This window comes from Canis lupus, chromosome 2, assembly GCF_048164855.1.
Source record: "Canis lupus baileyi chromosome 2, mCanLup2.hap1, whole genome shotgun sequence".
Taxonomy (NCBI): domain Eukaryota; kingdom Metazoa; phylum Chordata; class Mammalia; order Carnivora; family Canidae; genus Canis; species Canis lupus.
In genome coordinates, this window is record NC_132839.1 from 63,440,560 (window position 1) to 63,460,158 (window position 19,599).

The window sequence follows — 19,599 nt, forward strand, 5'->3', positions numbered from 1 at the left end:
AGTGGCCGGGGCTTGCACAGTGCGCGCACCCCATGGCCCGCGTACCCTGACGCGCCCCGGGGCACCGGCCCCGGGGCGTGCAGTTCCCCGGCACTCCGCTTCCTCTCGGCAACCCGTCCGGCCGCGGCGCCCTCATTGGCCGCGCGCCCCGCAGCCGCCATTGGTCCGCGGGGCCTGTTTTACATAGAACGCCCCGGGCCAATCGGCGCGCAGAGCCTACTTAACATGCACAGCAGCCACCAGTCAGCGAGCGCGGGGGCCGGGCCACCACGTGCTGTTGCTAAGCTTGGGCTTCTAAATTGTTACTAGCGCGGCCGGCCTATAGGAACCGAGCATCGCATCTGTCAACATTCTCGGCCCGGCCCGAGGCGTTCGGACGGCTCCCATTGGCCCCGGCCCGACCCAGCACCCGCCCCCAGAGCCGCAGCGCCGGCCCCCATTGGCTACGCCGGCCGCCGCTCGCCCTTATGTGTCAATTTGAGGGCCCGAGGCGGAGGGTGGCGGCCGAGCGCACTGGGAGTCCGCGGGAGTCGGGGAAGTAGGGTCGCCGGGCGCGCGGGGCGGGCGGCGAGCAGAGCCGGCCGGAGAGGGCCGGGCAGCGGCCGCCGCCGTCCCGGAGAGCGCGGGCGGGCGCGGGCGGGTGGCACGATGAAGCTGAATTCCCTGCTGATCCTGCTGGAGGCGGCCGAGTACCTGGAGCGCAGGGACCGAGGTAGCGCCCGCGCCCCTTTGTGCGCCGGGACGCGGGGGGCGGGCGGCAGGGCCGGGGCCGGGCGGGGTCCGCTGACCGCGCCGTCTGTCCGCAGAGGCCGAGCACGGCTACGCCTCGGTGCTGCCCTTCGACGGGGACTTCGCCAGGAAGAAGACAAAGGCGGCTGGCCTGGTGCGCAAGGCCCCGAACAACAGGTACCGCCCCCCACCCCGCCCGGCCAGGCGCCGGGGGTCGTCCCCCCCCTCCCGCCCCGGAGCGCCCTCCCCCGGCCCCGACCCCCCGGCTGCAGCCCAGCAGCGGCCGCGCGCCCCGGCGGCCAGCCTGGAGGAGGAGGAGCACCCGGGCCGCGGCCGCAGCCCCGCCCGGCCGGCCCCGCCCGCGCCGTCGCCATCTTCCCGCGGGCCGCGCCTCCTCGGCCTCTCGCGTAAACAGTGCCACGCGTACAGCGCCCGCCGCCCGGGGTCTCCTCCCGCAGCCGCTCCCCGCTAGCAACTTGTTCTGGACTTTTCCGGGCAGGAAGAAAAGTTGTCGGTGGGCGCTGGCCGGGGCCCCGTGCGTCCGGGGACACTGAGGGTCGGTGCGCACTGCGCGGGACTGCCCGCCGCGGGGGGTGGCCGCGTCTGCCCCGCTGCTGCGCCGAGCGCCCCCACCCGCAGGGCCTGGACAAAGAGGGCGTAAGCAGGCCGTGCCCGGGGGCCCCCCTGCCCATCGTCCTGACATACGTGAAGCTGCGGCGACAAGTGTCGGGTCCCCTTCTTTGGACAGGAGGCCCTCCCGAAGGGTAGCCGGAAGAGGTGCTGGCCGCCTGCAGCAGCCCTCCTGGTGCCAGCACTCCCCCACCCCCTACTCTGGCCTCCTTCCCAGGCTGTAGAAGAAAGCTGGGGTGCACATCCTTGCAGGAGGGACCCTGAGCTAGGGCTCCCGTGGGGCTCCCCCTGCGAGGGCCAAGAGGGCCACAGCACACCAGGCACGGCCTTGGCCTCTCCGGCTCTGGACCCTGTTGCCAGGCAGGGAGCCTTGCAGGGGGCTTGGGGGCCCCTTGGCAGAGGGTGCGGCTCATTCCTGTGGCCTGCTCGTTCTTGGGAAACAGAATGGCTGGCACAAGGACCTATCTCCTGTGACGTTCTGGCGCCCTGGGCCTGGCAGGGGATTGCTTGAGTCTCCATCTGCCCTGGCCGGACGTGCCTCTGAGTCCCAGCTCCTGGTCCCCTGCTGAGGACGGTTTGGGAAAGGATTGTGAGAGGACACCCCCTCTCTGGTGTCCTCGAGGAGCTAGCTGGCTCTCACTGCCCCACACGCCCTGGCGCCTGTGGAAACTCTGGAACGTGACCTTAGAGTCCCATGAGGTACCCAGAGTTGATAGCCAGAGTCATAATTAAGACTCTGGGGTTCCTGGTGTGCTGAGGGCTTCTCGTACTTTTCCTCCAACCCAGGATAGATGCATCATAGGCTGAGAAAGCAGGTGTTGAGAAATTGAATTACATGCCTGGGGCCAGCCTCCCATCCTCGGAACCCCGATTCTGAGGTGGGCTCCTGGCCTTCTATGTGCTGCCACCTTGAGGGCCCTGGGGAGGGCTGAGGGGGTTTCCTGGGCTGCAGTGTGCCTCCGTGCCCCTCCTCTGGGCAGAGCCACTGGACCCCCCAGTGAGAGGGCCACGAAGGCTGTCCCTACCCAGCTGGGCCCAGTCGGCCCAGATCAGGGGTGAGGGCAGAGCAGGGCTCAGAGGGTCCTGGGCCTCTGACTTGACAAGGATGTCCCACCATGCAAGGTATCTGTGTCTCACCAAAGTGAGGGGAAAGGGTGGGCCCCGGGTGAGGGGTGAGCAGTGGGGCAGGAGAGCAATGTGTGTGCAGGAGGTCCCATTATTGCCAGGGCTCTAGGAAGGGCTTTTGGGGACAGTGGTTCAGTAAGAGGGAACTGGAGCCAGCCTGCTGGGGCTCAGGTCCTCCGAGAACATGGGTACAGGAGTTCCTACCTGGAGGGCCCAAAGTGAACGAAGTGATGCCAAGAATGTTCTTAGCAGAGCTCCAGCCCGGGGGCCCCTCTTCCCAGGTGTAGGACAGGGTGTTCCTGGGACCCACGTTACAAACCTGCCACAGGCCATTGCAGATGTCTGGGCCTGGGAGGAGCCCCAGGAGGGGCTCTGGGCCCCTCTCATCCCCAGCTAGCCAAGGAGTGACCCTCGCCCTCCAGGAGGAGTGTAACCCAGACAGTGAGGGGGTGGCCAAGCCCTCTACGTCGAAGGACACTCACTAACCCTCACATCCTTCACACGGGAGCAGACCTCTAGACCCGCACTGAGGAGCTGTGGTCCTGGCTGAGAGGAACCTGACAGCTCTGCTCCCTCCTGGTCCTGGCCAGCCCAGCAGAGGTTCTTTGGCTCCCTGCCCAGCTCCTGTGACCAGCAGGCCCTCAAGATCCCCCAGGACCCAGGTCTGGAGGCTCTCTCAAAGCTTCACAGGGAGGCCCAGGTGGCCCTGGTGAGCAGAGAGGAGGCCTTGGACCCCATTTGGCTTTAGTAGGGCCATGAACCATGGTAGGTGGCAGAGGCAAGAAGGATGGGTAGGCACTCTGGCTGGTTGGATGGGGACGAGAGACACCTAGCCCAGAGTTCCTGGGAGCAGGAGAGTGTGGGCAGGCAGGCAGAGGTCAGCAGAAGCTCCAGGAAAGATTGAGGGATAGGGGGACACAGCACTCAATCTGGGTGTCCCCTGAGGTAGTCTGGGCCCTCTGCTCACATGTGAGGCAGCCTGGCAGGCCTAGGAGCCCTGGCAGTCCATGGGCTCCCCCCCTGAACTGGGAAAAAACTCTGGAACTGGGAAATTGATCTTGAATTATTGTCCTACAAGGCAACTACCGCGGAACTGCCTACCAGGGTCCTCAGGATTCTGTACCCTTGTCTGGATGGGCCAGGTGGGTAGGGCTGGAGCAGCAGATAGGGCTACTGCTGGACCCAGAGAGGCCAGGACCATGGCCCCAGAGGGAAGCAGGAGGGCCAGCCTCAGTCTCCCTCCTGGGCCGGGTTGGCTCTGTCCCTGGGTATCCCCACTGGTGCAATGAACTGTGATCATGTAGGTGGGAGAGCCCAACCGCAGGGGAGTGGCACTCTGGGAATGTCAGGAGGACCACTCCATGTCCTCACCTGCAGTTGGCCCTCTAGGCCGACTCCTGGGGCCCCAAAGACACTGCTGGCCTCCAGGAGTGTGGAACGGGCAAGGCTGGTGGCTCAGTGCCCAGGAAGCCTTGGGAGCACAGGGTGGATCAGTCCTACTGCCTTCTGGAAGGCATCTTGCCTCCAGAGCCCCCAAATGCCTCACTGAGTAAGCCAGGTGGCCCTAGGCATCCCTAGATGCAGCTGCACCTCTGTCTCCTGTCCTGGTCACTTGGTGCAAGGTTCCCCCACCCTGCCTTTAGTCACAGCTGCTCACTGCCCCAGCCCTCCTCATCCTGCCACCATCTGCAGGTTCCTAGGCCCCTGAGTAGAGCTGTCATTCTTTTGTATTGGTGATTAGGCAGCAGAGTGAGCTCTGTCTTTCTATCTCTCTAAACAGGTCTTCACACAATGAACTAGAAAAGCACAGGTAAGTGATGCCCTGTCCCCCACCCCCCAGTCACCCATATGAGCTGCCTAATCCCCCTCCCTGTGTGTCCTGGGTATGGCTGACCATGCTACCAGGCGCACCCTTGCTTGCGGAGGGTCAGTTGTAAAGGAGGAGTCAGGCTTTGCCCTCAGGAGGCAGACACGGGACCCAGGACCTTGGAAGTTGAGGGCACGGGTGAGGGTCTTGGAGCATGCCTGCTCTCTGGAGCAGGAGATCCATCTAACATGGGGCATCTGAGCCCCTTTGGGAGCAGCTCTCGAGAGAGCTCTTGGGATGCTGGCCTCCAACCAGGAGGGTTTGGGCCTCTTGGTCTGGGGTCCACTGCACCCTGGGGCCTGCCTTCCAGGGAGCTCCCACTGATCACACGTGGGGCAGTGGGAAGAGCAGCTGGTCTTTGGCTACATGGGCTGCGGGGAAGGTCTGGCCAGGGGCAGGATCCTCTGGAACCCTTCATGCCCACCTTCTGGCTGCAGGGCCGGGTCTACTCTGGGTCCTTTGAGGACCGAGAGGGCAGGGAAGGGGAGCACTGTCGCCCGAGGTACGCCCTGGCGTGCCTCCCCAGCTGATCCCAGCTTGGGTGCTATGGGCCTGGCTCTGCCCCCAGCGGCTCCAGAAGCCTGGGCCCACTCTGAAGTAGGGACAAGATGCAGGCAGGTTCAGCCCTGCACACAGGGACCCTCATAGTGAATCTCAGTGGGGTGGTGGGAGCTATGGGTGGGCACAGAGACCCCAAAGGCAGGAGCCTTGGTGCCGGGACCAAGGGCTGCCACACAGTAGCTTCTTCCTGACCTCTGTTGCCACCTGTGAAATGGGCCAGTGTGGGAGGGGGGCTTCTGCATACAAGTTGAACTCTCCCAGCTTGCTCTGGGAAGGTTTGGACCTTAGCCAGTTCTCTGTGTCTTCCCCCCGCACCGCCCCCCCCCGACGCCCACGGCAGCGCCAGCTTCCGCTCCCCTGGGATTCGGCCCTCAGCTGGGCGGGCGCTGGGCAGGGACAGGACACTGTGTTCTCTGGAGGAACCGTACTTCCTGGACTGCTCCTGTGTGTTTGAGGGGTTCCTGAGAGGCCGTGGAGGTGGGGCAGGTGCGGGGGCCTAGAAAGCCAGACAGACCCTGGGTCACTCCTAGGCTGGAGGAGATGGCTAGCCTTCAGTGGGACCCAGGGGCCTGGACAGGCATGTGGAAGTGTTCTGGAGAAGGCATCCTGGGGTAGTGCCTGGGAAACCAGCCTCTCCGTGCAGAAGGGGGATGATACTGTGGGAGATCGGGTGCCAAGAGCATGGCAGCTCTCAGAGCAGGACAGATTGCTGGCCTTCGACCCCTACAACTGCCCCTTGACTCTGGCCTTGGCCTCAGTGACCTTCTCCTGAAGCTTGCCCTTAGGCTGGGTCTTGGAGGGTCCTTTTGAAACATAGAAGCAGGGTAGATGGGTTGCTTGAGGTCTCTATCCATTCCCCCATCCCCATGCAGGGTCCTGTGCCTTCCTGGCCAACAGATAGATGCAGAGAGCCCCTGGTAGGGACCTGGGTCAAGGCTGTACCTGTGGCTACCCAGTGCTGATGCAAGATACTCCTGGCTGCTGGCCACAGGAAGGAAGAAGCACTGGCTGGGTCACCCGGCCAGCCCCAGGGAGCAGGCCCTGGAGGTCGCCCTCCCTAGAGGTGTGCCAGGTCAGCCCCACGGGGCTTTCCCCTGCCTGTTCTGTGAGGCAGCCTGGTCAGCCTGGCTGGTCCTCCTCCCAGGCCTCCCCATCCTCCCTCATAGAAAGCAGCTCCAGTGGTTCTGCTAGGGCCAGTGCTCTACTACTGACCCCGGGCCCGGGGGCCAGGCAGATTGGGTATTCCTTGGCAGGATGAGCCTCCTGCCCCAGCTCCAGACCTTTTGTGTGTGGATTAGGGGCTCCCTGTAGGCCAACCCCACCTGCCTGGTGCAGCACAGGGTCTCTGTAAACCTCACAGCTAGAGGATACAGGTGAGCAGAAGAGGCCAACAGGGGCCTCGTTCCCCGGGTAGCCACAGGGCAAGGCAGCTCCTCCTTTTCTGACCTCTTTCTTCCCTGGCGGCCGGACCTGGGGTGGCTCAGAGTGTGGCTGTACAGACGCTGGGACCTCCTTTTCAGAGCAGGGGCTTGTGGTGAGAAGCTAAGAAGGACTTGTGTCCAGAGCTGGGCTGTGGCCAGTGGCCAGAGACCAAGCTGCTATTAACACTAATGCGGTGATTCCCAGAGGCAGGTTTTGCCTCCCGAATCTACACAGGGTTCCTTCAGGAAGTGGTGAATTTTCAAAGCTCCCAGGAATGTTGGGGACAGCCACGGGGCGCTGGCAGAGGGCCTGCGGCACCGTGGCCGCTCCAGCTTGGGGCGGCTCCAGCTCAGGGCTCCCCCGGGCCTCGGCACCTCCTCCGCTCCCCCCAGGGGCTGTATGTGGGACACAGGAGGGTGGGGACCTGCCTGGAGCCCCCACAGCCAGTGCCTAGCAGAGCTGGGTCTGGCCCCACTGAGACTGCAGTCCTGGCTGAGTGCTCTCTGGGACTTGGGCAGGTGTGTGGTCTGGTGCTAAGCCTTGCAGGGGGATTGTCTGGCGGGCTCTCTGTGTCCTTTGAGAAGCCTGTGATTTAGGATATCTAAAGCAGCCCGTCCACGTCCATCACAGACGCTCAGGGGTCCTCCCCTGCACCCCACCCCAGAGAGAGCCATCCTAGGCGCCTGGGAGGCCACACCTGCATCCTCTTCCACGCGGATACTAACTCACATGGATAAAAGTGGGACTGTGTTATCCACGGTTTCATAACTCGACCTTTCCCCTGACACCGCATGAGCACTGTCCTCCCGTGTCTGAGCCTTTTCCTCCCCCTGGCCCCCGTGTACACACAGACAGTGTCCTTAGCCATGGTGCTCTGCTCAGTCCCATGGTGGAGCTGGCCTTGTGGAAAGCTGCACACCTGGGGGATAGTGCAGGTGCCACTCAAGGGTTCAAGTCCTGCCGCGGCCCTTGTTTGCTCCCCGCAAGTGACGCGTGGCTGGGCGCCCGGGCCAGCCCCAGAGCCAGCTAGTCTAGGCTGTCCCGCCCAGGTGCCCGCCTCCCCTGCCGGGTACTCATTTCCTAGCCGGCTGTGCGGCCTAGTCGCTTTTGTGTTTAGCTTAGCTGTCTGTGTTCTGCAACTTGGCTGTGTGTGTCCTCTGCCCATGTCCACATTAAGATATTCCTCTTTTTATTTTTGATGTGTATGAGCTCAAAATGTCACGAATACTAACCGTTTGTCTTTTATGTGTATTACAGATATTTTTCCACTGTTATTTGTCTTTTTAGCTGTGTTTTTTCTTTCTTGTACAAATTCTCTTTCTGATTGTAAAAGTAATGTGTGGTTTTTTTTTTTTAGCATAGAAAACCTGAAAATACAAAAACAAAAAAACAAAACAAAACCGTAAAGCCAAAGAAATAAACGTTGCCAACCGCATCACCTGGAGACGCATGCCTCCTGCTCGTCATTGTGTCCTGTTGAGTCTCTTGTGTGCGTCTGCTGTTTTTTTTAAACGATATTGGGTCCCTTGTCACATAGATGGTTCCGTACGCCTATTTTTTCACTGAACATTCATGATGTGAGAATGTGGAATACACTAAAATGATGGTGGTGGGATTTGGGGTACTTTATTTTTTATCTTGTTTTGCAGTTTGATTTTACACAAAGATCACATACTGCTTATGTAACCACGCAGTAGGTTGTCAGCATTGCCATTTGCTATAGAGCATACGGACAAGGGGACCCCACGTGTGAGCTTGGTGAGGGTGGCAGGACAGGAGGGCCCGCTGTGGGAGGGTGGCTCTCTGCCTGGCAAGCCCCTCCTGGAGCACAGAGCACAGTTTGCAGCTGGTGCCAAGTGTTCCTGGCCCCATTTGCAGCGGTGCAGCAGGGGTACTCCAGCCCCTTGGAGGTGGGGGAGCGGAGGTTCCCGGACTCCGGGTGGTCATGCTGGCATGCCCTCTTCCCCGGTCTTGTATTTGTGTGGAGGTGGGAGCTCCTCTCTGAAGGTCCTTCAGCCCCCAGGCAGAGCATGGGGCTGCTCTACACGCAGGTCCCCAGTGCCCAGGCTGTCAGGTCCTGAGGCAGAGCACAGCCGGAGTCGTGTCCTGGAGGTTCTTCCTCACTCAGGCACATGTCTAGGTCCTGGGGGTTCTGTGGGCTGGAGTCCTAGGTGGGGAGGTGCCCTGTCAGTGGGAAGGAGCCATGTGGGCCTGGGTAACAGATGTAGGGCCATGGGATCTAAGTGCCACCAGCTTCCTTCTACAGGGTGGGACTGTTACTGCCGCTCTGCAGACGGGCTCTTGCCCCACACTCAGCTGCCCCTGTTCCCAGGCCTTGGGTGCCCCCTCAGTCCAGAAGAAGTAGCCATCCCTGCCCACTTTCCTCCCAGGCTCTAAGGCTACAAGAGGCCGTGGATGTGCTGGGGCTTTTGCATGTCGGGGACAGAGGAGAAAAGCTGGGACAGCAGAGGTTGGCACTTAATGAGGGAAGGAGCATGCCCTGGCCATGGTGCTGGCAGGGCAGCTGGGCAGCAGGTTGTCAAGACCTCACAAAAACACCTGCGCCCTGTCCTCCAGGGTCTTCTCTCAGAGTACAGCCTAAGCAGAGCAGTGCAGCCAGGCCTTCCTGCCAGGATGGTCCATCACGTGGATATGGCAGGGTCTCCCGGGCCATCGTGGTGGCCAGGGTGTGCTTCAGGGTGAGCTGTGGCCACCCTGGTGGTCTCTGCCAGCTTGTCCTTCTCAGAAGAGATGAGCCAGGAAGGGCAGGGTTTCTGCATGGGCAGGATACAGGCCAAAGCCCCTCACCCAAGGCCAAGGCTGCTATGTGAACAATGCCACTGGGTCTTATGAGGACAGTTTTGTGAAAACCTGCATTCATCCGCACAGACACAGGGACAAAATCTACAATAAAGCTGTTTCCTCTAGGAGATACGAAATTGGGGTGGGAGGGGCTGGTCCTTGGCCCTCCCTGACCCCAACGGACCTGTGTTTCTGTGGTGACATGACCAGAGACCACTCTGAACGTGACAAAGTGGAATGCCAATCCTGCCTGGGGCCCCCTGGACATCTAGGAGCAGCCTGCCGCTGCAGGTTGTGCCCTGGCCTCCTGGACCTACTGTGGACGGTGGGGACAGTGGGGTGAGCACGGGCTCCGAGGCCCTGAGGGCTGTGCAGGGCTGGCTGGCTATACAGGCCCTGGCCGTGGGCTCTCCCATGTTAGGGAATCTGGAAGGCGGGTACCAGGCTGCTCTGGGGAAACTGTCAGCCAGGCTGGGAGGGGAGCCCCAGAGAGGGACCCTCAGCAGGTCCATGCAGGACTCTGACTGGCCGCCTCTTGTGCCACCGCTGTTGTCCCCACGGGCGGTGCCACCCTGGCCTGATGGTTCCGTGTCTCCTCTTTCAGACGAGCCAAACTCAGGCTCTATCTGGAGCAGCTCAAGCAGCTGGTACCCCTGGGCCCTGACAGCACCCGCCACACCACGCTGAGCCTCCTGAAGCGCGCCAAGATGCACATCAAGGTGAGTGGGATGGTGCCTGTACCACGGCCATTGGCTGACTGTCCTATACACCCAGGGGGAGTGGCCAGAGGGCCTGAGGGGAACCACCTAGCAGGTATACATTGAGAGCCTCTGGGGGGCTCTGGCGCTAGGTGGGGGTGTGCAGCCACAGGGGATGCTGAGGGCTAAGGGGGTCACAGGCACATGCAGGGTTTCGTTGAGAGGGGGTGGGGTGGTGGTGGACGGTTAGCCATGCCAGGCTTGGGGAGGGAAAGGTGGGCTGCAGATGGCCCCTGGGGCCCTGGGCCATGAAGGGGCAGCAACTAGGAGAGATGGGGCCAGGAGGGGTGGGATGGGAAATAGGCAGCCCAGGTGTATTGGGAGCTTCTGGGTGGAGGGTAGGGTTGGTCTCCTGGGGCTGGCAGAAGGGTAGATGGAGTGAGCCATTGTTGAGGGCAGGCCCCCAAGGCCTGAAGACAGACTTGCTGGTTTGGGGGGGGTTCTTAGGACACTTGGGCCAAGGGTGGGTCTCCAGGAAGGACCCTCAAAGCCTCTGAGCTGGCAAGCAGGGGCAGCCCCAGGCAGAGTGGCTGGATCTTGGAGAGAGTCACAGTCAGTGCCCTGGAGTCTCACAGAGCAGGGAAGGATGAAGAAGCAAGGGGGCAGAGTGCTGCCCTTGGGGCAAGTAGGGGGTGAGGGGACATCAGGGGTGAGGGAACACCACCAAGGCAGGATGTCTTCCTGGAGGCAGTGCCAGCCCAGGGCCCATGTGGCTTGGCTTGGCCAAGCTGGCAGTGGCTGTGGGTCTCCTGGAGGTGGTCAGCAGATGCAGGGCATGGGCCTAGGAGGGGACGGGTGATGTCACCACCCAGTAGGGTGAGGAGGGGGCTCATTGGACCTTAGGGGCCCCCTGGGGACTAGGTACCCTGCGGCCCCGGGGCCCTGGTTCTTCTGGTAGGGGGGACGGCTTCCCTACCTCCCATGGCTCACAGACCCCTACCCCTCCACCCCCAGAAACTGGAGGAGCAGGACCGCCGGGCACTGAGCATCAAGGAGCAGCTGCAACGAGAACACCGCTTCCTGAAGCGGCGCCTGGAACAGCTGTCCATGCAGAGCCTGGAACGTGTACGCACGGACAGCACGGGCTCCGCTGTCTCCACTGACGACTCAGAGCAAGGTAGGTCATGAGAGCGGCCAGGAGGAAGGGAAAGCCAGGAGGGCAGGGTGGCCGCGTGTGCCCGGCAGTGTGCAAGCACTCCCCAGTGTGGAGCAAAAGTCAATGGGATGAGGAGGGTGTGGCATGGAGGGCAGATGGCCATCGTGTTCCTCACCAGGCTGCAGACGGGGAGCCCCGTCCTGCCCCCACCCTCCAACCCCCACCCCCAGAGCCTCTGCCTCCTCCATGAAGGCCAGAGAACGGCCTTGACTTTGAAGGAACCCCTGTTGGCACCTCAGATTCTGACCCCCTCCCCGTTCTCCCCAGAAGTGGACGTAGAGGGTATGGAGTTTGGCCCTGGTGAGCTGGACAGTGTTGGCAGCAGCAGTGACGTGGACGACCACTACAGCTTGCAGAGCGGTGGCTGCAGCGACGGGGGCTATGGGCCCCCCTGCCGGCGGCCTGGCCGCCCTGGCCTCTCGTAGGCCTAGAGCCCTCAGCTCCTTGGCCCGCCTGCCTACCCGGCCAAGCGTGCCAGCCCTCCAGTCCTTGAAAGCCTCTCCGCGGGCCCGCTGCTGTGCCATTCTGGAAGCTCCAGCTGCCGCCCAGGCTGCCCGCCTCCGCCCGCCTGCCGGTCAGGGCCCGCTGTGCCGCCCACCCCTCCCAGCTGGGCAGGGACCCCTGCAGAGAGGCGGGGCCCAGCTCTCACATCCTGGAGCCCAGCGTAGCCGCCTGTTCTCAGATTCCTAATCATTCCAGAAGTATTAAATATCATTGCTGCAAATCTCGGCGGGCACCGTGTGAGGGGCTTAATGACCACTGCGGGGAGCTCACACCCCAACCCTGGATCCCAGGAGAAAGGAGTGGACCGAGGAAGGAAGGAAGGCGTGGCTCTCCGTCCATCTGTCCATCTGTCTGTCAGTCCACGTAGTCTCCTGAGGCCTGGACAGAGGGACCCATGAAGGGCGGGACTCGGGTGAGCACCCTGGGGCAAGTGGGCGGAGAGGGGCTTTTGCACCCCCACAGGTGTCAGGAGCTAGGGCTGGGCTCCTAGGGACAGGCCAAGCCACCCCATCCCAAGCTGGGCAGCTTCTGCTCTGTTAGGTCCCTCAGATGGACACACGCACACGCCTAGGCACACATGCCCCCATGCATATACATGCACACATGCAGACACACGTGGTCACTTGACCCCAAGAGGGTATGTGTCTTGGGGAGTAGGCCCTCCAGGGTCCTTTGGGCACATGCGGGCCCCTGGCCTATGCTGGCTCCTCCTCCCACCCTGGCTCACCTGCCTACCTGTGGGGAAGGGGGCTTTTCCTCCCAGCAGGGGCTTAGTTGTGCTGGGGGTGGCAGCGGGAAGCCAGAGTTCTCAGGAGGCTTTCTCATCTACCTTTAAAAACAAAAAAAAAAAAAGGCAAAAAAAAAAAAAAAATGCTGCCCTGCCTAGTAGCCCAGAACAGGGCTCCCAGAAGAGAGGCTTTTTCCCTAAAACAAAAGAGAAACATTTTTAAAAGAGAAAAAAGCTCTAAAGACTCCCCACCAAGCAACATCAGCATGTGCTGCCTCGACTTCCTGTACGAGATTTTTGTACTCTATTTTCCTAGCCACCGTTGTGTCCTTGTTTGCTGAGGGTGGGAGCGACCCAGCGTCTCAGGGACTCGTCTTGTCTGTCACCGTTGTCCAAGTGTGCCTTGTGTCCCACATCTGGCCCTGCCCCGCCCACCACCACCAGCATCTCCCCTGTGGCTCCAGGGCACCCTGGCCCGCCCAGCAGGTGACCTCCTAGCTTCCTCCCCACACGTGCCAGCCACTGGTGGCAGTCACAGCTTTCTGGGCGTGAGAGCCTGAGAGCCAATAGGGCCAGGTCAGGGGCTGTGCGGGCAGCTCTCTGCTACCTGGCCTCCCAGTGACCCAGCACTCTTGCACCCCGTTTCACCCTCTCCAGGGGTTGGTCAGAGCCCGCTGGGCAGCCTGGCCTCCTGGTCAGGAGCCTGCTAACCAGAGAAATAGGTTCTTACCTGTACCCAGCTTGACCCTTCCCTGCTCCCTGGCCTGGGGTGAGGCCTGCAGATTTCAGACATTGGCAGCTGCTGAACACAGCCCACACCTGGGGTAGCCAGGCGTGGACATTAGGAGGCCTCTCCTGGCCTTTCCTGAAGGTTTCTGAAGTCCTTGTCCACACAGCAATATTTGGGTGGTTTGCTGTGGGGCTGGCCTGCAGTAGGGTCAGCCTCCCTTTCTGGTGCATTGTAACCAATTTCCAGATTGTGGGGGAAGGTTCATGTTTATATTTGGTCATGCCGACAGACACCCCAGGGTGGGTGGAAGAACGGGTCCCTGGAAACATCTCTGGCACAGACTCTGCCCTGCAGGGGCTCAGGATGACAAGTGGAAAGCAGGTTGGTGGGAGACAGGGCATGAATTGGGGAGACCGTGCAAACATCTTGCTATTGGTTTTAAGGAAAATGATTCTGTCAGCATCTCCTTCCAGCTTCCCGGGGTGAGGAGGGTGTCTGGAGTGCCCAGAGTGGCTTCTCCTGTCTGCCTGAGCATGTCCACAGAATGAGTGTTCCTGGTGAGCATCCAGCCCTCTCTGGGTAGCATAGGAGTACCTGAGTTGAAGACCCACTACAGGAGCCACAAGTCCAGGCCCTGGGTTGGTCTTTGCTCTGAATTCTTAAAGCACCAGCTCCCCCATTAGCTGGGGGCTCTGCTCCCTCCCTAGCCAGCAAAGTCCTCCCTGGGTGACCAGTGGTGGTCCTCAGCTGACCTTCCTGGCAGCTCAGCCCATGGTATTTCAGGCCATGGTTGCCACGGGCTGGGAAGCTGACCTCCCTGCCACCAGCAGACAGGTGAGGGGTGGTCCTCAGGGCCAGGATCTGGTGCTAGAAGTTACACATCCATTCTCCCGTCCTCTGGCTCCCTGCCTTTTGCACGGATTAGCTGTTGCTATTGGCCACAGAGACCCAGAGGGGGCCTGGCTGAGGCTATGTTGGATAACTGAGCATTGTTGAACCTGTAGAAAGCAGATGGGGGCAGAACAGGGCTGTAGGGGTACCTGTGACCTCTGTTTGTATGCCCCCCACATACACCTAGTGGGTCACTGTGGCCCTCAGTGGCCGGGATCCTGGAGCTCCAGGCTCAGGTCTGGGCCCACATCCTCCCTGGGAAGTGGCCCCCATACAGCAGGCCCAGCTGGCAAGGGAGATTGTGAGAAGGCTTCTCCTCCTCAGAGCCCTGGCCCACCTCTGCGGTTTGAGTCCTGAGCCCAGTGCCCAGACCTGCTCTCCTGGCTGATGGAGCCGTGTGCCCAACTATAGCCCCGAGGGCCCCAGACAATCCCCATCTGCTGAGTGAGGCAGGCTTCCCCCACTCTCCCACCCCCTGCCTCTCTCTGGGCTGGCTAACCTGGGGCCCCCTCCCCAGAACTCTGACCCTGGGCCACATTTAGGGCAGGTTCTGTGCCAGAGTCTGGGGCTGCCCAGGGGGCCTGGTGCTGGCCAGGTCAGCGAATCACAAGGTCTTCGCCGGAGAGAATTGGGCCACCCACCTGCCTGTTCACCGGGAGGGACTGTGCTGTACCATTCTGTCTTTGTAATATAAATACAGATTTTTATACCTCACCCCTCTCGCTTCCAGTTCTTTCCATCACCACATTTGGCTCCTCTCTCCTCAGCCTCCATAGGGAGCCTGAGCCCACTGGTGACTGTGTCAGCCTTCACTGCCCTGCCCACAGCTTCTGCTTTCAGGGAACCCCACAGACTGTGGTCCTTCCCCACTGCCAGCTGGCTACCACCATCATGGCTGCCTCCCTGGACAGACACAGCTGGAGCTGAATGAAAGTGGAGGCCCACCACACCCCCACCACTTGCCAACCAGGTGCTCTTGCTGTTGGCATTCAGACTTTGCTCCTGGCCCTGGGGCTGGAGCAGGGTCTCATGAGGACAACTAGGTCCTTGGGGTGGTCAGGCTCAGAGTGGGTACTGGGTGTTCTCAGCCAGGTGCCCTGTCCACACAGCTGCTGTTGACTGTCAGGGATGCACCTTGAGAAACTTTCCTTGGACCTGTCCTTGGCATGGCCTCTGTCTGCTGCCCTCAGGACCTGCTGTGCAGGGCAGGGGTGTGAAATGGTATGGCCCTGGGTGCAAGTCATCTAGGAGACAAAATGCTCAGGTAGTGGGGAGTCGGGTAGCAGAAAAGGACTTTTCTGGGGGACCCCAGGGCATCACAGCACACTGGAGATGGCTCAGTGATTCCCTCTAGCAGGCTTTGGGCTGTTAGGGCACTCTGGGGAGGACTTGGGGTTCCTCTTCCTTCCCCCAGCAGGCAGCAGCACTTACCTCTGGAACCTGGGTGAGTCCCCCTGGGAGCATCTCTGAAAAAACGGAATTCCTAATGACAAGGCAGCTGGGGCTTGGGGTGTGAATGTAAATGAGGGACTTCTGAATTCCAAATATTGCTGTGACTTAAGACCACACAGGGGCTCCAGCTGTGCTAAGCAGAAATCAGAGCCTGCTGTCCTCATACTGGGCCTATCTCAAAGACAGAAAACAGGCTCAGACAAGGCACACACCTGCCCCAGGTCACCCACTGAGCGCGGTGGGCTTGGGATCCGACCCTGGTCCTCAGGGAAAACCCTTCCTGCCACCAGATGCCATCTCCAGATTCAGCCTGGATTACAAGCAGCGCCCCTAAGGAGGACCCTGCCTCCACATCAGCCCTCCCTTCCAAGCTCTTTTTGGCAGGCAGAAGGACCTCAGGTGGTCCTGTTCCCCCCACAGCCTTAATCTCAGAGCCTGCTTTCTCCCCATGGGCTGCTGCACCTTCAGTGCTTGCTTCCCACTCCCACTTTAGATTCCCTCTGTCCCTATGTACTCACCACTCCCAGCTCCCAGCTCAGCTCTGTGACCTGCTCCTATGCCCCTTCCCATCACACTTCTGCCAGGAATATGGCCCCCAAATTTGGGTGTTGGTCTAATCTGAGTTAATCCGGTGGCAAGACTATTTTCATGCTATTTCCTCTGTTCCCCGGCCCAAGCCAGGCCAGGACCTCAGTGCATGCTAGCTGCAGGCAGATCTTTCCAGAACATAAACGGGATTATGCCATTTGCCTGTTGAGTTTGAGGTGGCTCTCAACTGCCTCCTTGGCCTGTCTTGAGGCTCTGATGAGACCCCGAGCCCCCTATCAGGCCCCTCACTGCTGCCTTCCTCTGAGCCCTCTCACCCCCAAACTCTTCTCACCCCTAACTGAACCATCTTGGTGAGCTCCTGACCTCAACCTGCTCCTGAGGGTGAGCACTGAGTTTTTCCTTTGGTACATGAATATCAGCATGATGGAAGACAAAACCACTTTCTTCCCATCCTCTTCCTCGATAGCCTCTGTTTTCTTATGACTAGGAAGGACTAATGGGAAGAATAGAAGTGCACCTTCTTGTCAGCTGGAAACAGAGTCATCCAGTCTCTGGCCGGCCCTCTGGGTCCAGAGTTGTACCCTCAAGGCGGCTCCCTGACCCTCAGGGAACCAGCTTTGCTCCTCCTCTCCCCAAGGCACCTCCCTGTATCTGTCTCTTGCCACCTTTTGTCACATTTGTTACTGCAGAATAAAGCTTCTCCCATGTCTGAGAACTTCACTCCTCATTGCTTCAAGAATGGAGTCCCATCAGTCCCGAAGACTGCATCTAGGAACAAATGATCTTTAACATCACACTTCATTTAGCCATATCTAAAAACATATTGTCCAGAACCTAAAATAGTTTTTAGTAGCAGCAGGAGAAAAAAAGATTCCTAAAGGAAGGAGAAAAAGCTGTCGACGAACCCATGTGCGCTCACAGCTGTGCGTGGAGGCCTGCTGAGCCCACTGTGTGCCTCCTCACTGCTTCCTCAGAGAGGGCTCGTCGTGGGTTCCCTTCATCTTTAGAATCTATAAGGACCCCACTAAAACTCCAAATGATTTTGGTTGGAGGAAAGAAAACTTGTCCTGGAAATACATGTAACATACTTGCTTTCTTAAATCCAAAACACAACTTTAAGTGCAGAAATGCCCTAATAAGTCAAGTTTGCAAAGAAAGCTTCCTGGGTCTGTGTGATGAAACCTGTTGTGCGTTGTTTGTACTCTGAGAGCTAATAATGTTCTGATTTTGACTTTATATTTGTATGGCTTTCTTTCTTTTTTTTTTTTTTTTTTTACCCCACAAACATCTTTCAAACAAATCACCATGGTCAGCAATTCAAAAATCAGACAGAGAATTGCAGGCCCAGGAAACGACCCAGAGGTTACAAGGAAAAGTGGGCACTATAGGACACCTTCATGTGCCTCATCCTCTGGGCCATGGAGATCTTCCAAAAAAAGCAGCCCCTTTCTTTCTTCTCCTCTTTTCTGAGTTCCTCTTCACAGTCTATAAACATCCCCAAGTTCCTCTCAACTTAAATCCAAACCCTCCCCCCCATGCCACATTCCCACCCCCTCATCTCGTGTCATTCTGCTTCTCTCCCTCCCTCAATCTCTGCCTCCTCAGCAAAATGTCCTGGAGGTGCTGTCTGCACTTCCTCCCTCCCAGCCAGCCCAGCTCCTGTCCCTCGGGGCACTGAGTCCCATTCTGCCCCCAGGATTGGTGGCCAAGGGAGTCCTCCTGGTCCATGGGCTCTGACCTTTTCTCCCAGCTCACCAGCAGGATGGTTTCCTCCAGATAGGGGACCAATCTGAAATTTTTCCCCTGTAAAGTTTGCTTTTCAGATCATTTGAGGCTTTGTTATCTTTTAGAAGAGGAAAATAGACAAGTAAAACAAATGAAGAATTAATAAGTATCTTCCACTCAATATTGATCCATACCTGCCTTAGACCATTCTCTTTTTCTCCCCATTAAGATATTGAGAAAAATTATCCAGAAAGACTTCTGCCCTTCCGAGGTCACAGGAGACGAGGATGTCTCTAATAAGCCACCTTCGGGTCATTTGATGCTGGAGGTGGAGGGATACTGACTATGGAGTAACGACAGGACCCAACCTTTGCACATTTAGTCATTCATCCGTAGAAGCCTGGTGAGAGAGAAATGAGCTTGTCGGGTAGGGATTCCAGCAACTGCTGCTGATACCCAGGGTAACCTGAAGGTCAGCTTGCTCGGCCATGGGGCATCAGCCAGGTGTGCACAGAACCTCGCACTTTGAGCGCAGCTATCTCTGGCTCACACACTGGTGCCCCATGTCCTGGGTCTGGCACCCTCCTTGGAAACAGAGTTTCGTCTCTATGAAATGTACCACACATATCCATTTATGTTCCTGTATTTTCAACTTTTTAAAAGTTATATATTTGAGGGGCGACTGGGTGGCTCAGTCAGTGAAGCGTCTGCCTTCGACTCAGGTCATGCATGATCCTGGGGTCCTGGGGTCCTGCAGTCCTGAGGTCCAGTCCCATGTGGACCGAGGGCTCCCTGCTCAGCGGGGAGTCTGCTTCTCCCTCTCCCTCTGCTGCTCCCCCTGCTTGTGCTCTTGTGCTCTCTCTCTCAAATAAATGAATAAAATCTTTTTTAAGTTATATTTTGAAAATGGGAATGTGGAGGAAGTCTGTTTTTGCTTAGTGGTCAGGGGAGGGCTTGGGGATGGCGTGCTTTGCAAAATAAAGTTCAACGCAAAAGCTGGTAAAGCGAGGACCGACAGCAGCTGAGCCTAGAGACGCCGAGCCCCAGAGCTCGTGCGGTTCCAGGACTCGGGGAGGGGACGCGCTCTCTGAAACCGGTCCCGGCGGTGCACAGCCCACCGGTCGGGTGCCCCCAGCCGCGGCCAGGCTTTCTCTGAAAACGGCCTCGTTAGAGGGGGACCTAGGGAACCCGAGGGCAGGACCGAGGGCCGCCGGAGCCAAGGAGCCGGGCCAGGGTAGGCGCACGGCCTGAGGATACACCGCGCACAAACCCGACCCGCACCCACGCCCCCATCCGGCCCGGCGCACCCAGGCCCCGCCTCCCCAGGCATGGAGCCAATCCGCTTGCCTCCGCTGGGAAACGTCAGGCCAGAGGGCGGGACGGCGCCCTGCTCAGCTCCGCCCCAAAGTCCCTCCTCGCCAGGCCCGCCTCTTCCGACGCCACGCCTGCGCAGACGGTCACGCCACGGCCCGGCCTCTACCGTGTGCGCGCGCGCGGGGTGGCAGCGCTCCCGTGAGGCAGTGCGAGGCGTGAAGCGCGGCGGCGGGCTTCTGAGGGGGCGCGAGCCGAGTTTTCGGAGGTGAATGGCGCCGGTCTCGCCCTTCCAGGGAGTCGCGGGGCGTGGGGCTGTGGGAACGGCGCCGATCCCGCAGCTGCTGCTTCTTTCCAGGCGTCCCTGGGGACTCCTTTCAGGCGCGCGATTAGTCCGCGCGGCGCAGCCGGGGTCCTCAGGACTTGGAGCGGGGGCGAAGGCGAGGGGTGAGGGCGGGGAGCGCGAGGAGCGCGAGTAGAAGCGAGAGGTGGCCGTGGGCGGGGAGCGCGGGGCCGGTGAGAGACTGAGGGGGCGTCCGTTGGGAGGCGGGGCGGGGCCTGCCCTGGTCCTCCGCGCGGTGGAGACGCGGGTGGGGGCGGGGCCTCCCGGGCAGGGGGGCGGGGTCGCTGCTGGTCCTCGGGGCGGCTGAGACCCAGGCG

General features: G+C 59.9%; 1 protein-coding gene and 1 long non-coding RNA gene across 5 annotated transcripts; one reads left to right on the plus strand and one right to left on the minus strand.

The window, feature by feature from the left end:
- The first annotated feature begins 521 nt into the window (after window positions 1-521).
- Window positions 522-14,616, plus strand: MXD4 (MAX dimerization protein 4). 4 transcript variants are annotated; one of them, XM_072804236.1, is made up of 7 exons: window positions 522-712; window positions 807-906; window positions 4,265-4,294; window positions 9,263-9,475; window positions 9,741-9,855; window positions 10,849-11,011; window positions 11,318-14,616. In XM_072804236.1, the coding sequence occupies exons 1-7, from the start codon at window positions 649-651 to the stop codon at window positions 11,473-11,475; spliced, it is 843 nt and encodes a 280-aa protein (XP_072660337.1). In that variant the 5' UTR covers window positions 522-648; the 3' UTR covers window positions 11,476-14,616. The 4 variants fall into 4 exon arrangements, with proteins under 4 accessions (XP_072660337.1, XP_072660345.1, XP_072660363.1 ...); XM_072804244.1 differs by having other exon boundaries at window positions 523-712; window positions 9,263-9,427; XM_072804254.1 differs by lacking the exon at window positions 9,263-9,475 and having other exon boundaries at window positions 536-712.
- On the minus strand, window positions 11,987-19,572 carry LOC140620275 (uncharacterized). The gene is made up of 2 exons (XR_012020055.1): window positions 18,976-19,572; window positions 11,987-18,028 (listed from the first exon to the last, which is right to left on the minus strand). It is a non-coding gene; the product is annotated as an uncharacterized lncRNA (long non-coding RNA).
- Window positions 19,573-19,599: the final 27 nt, after the last annotated feature.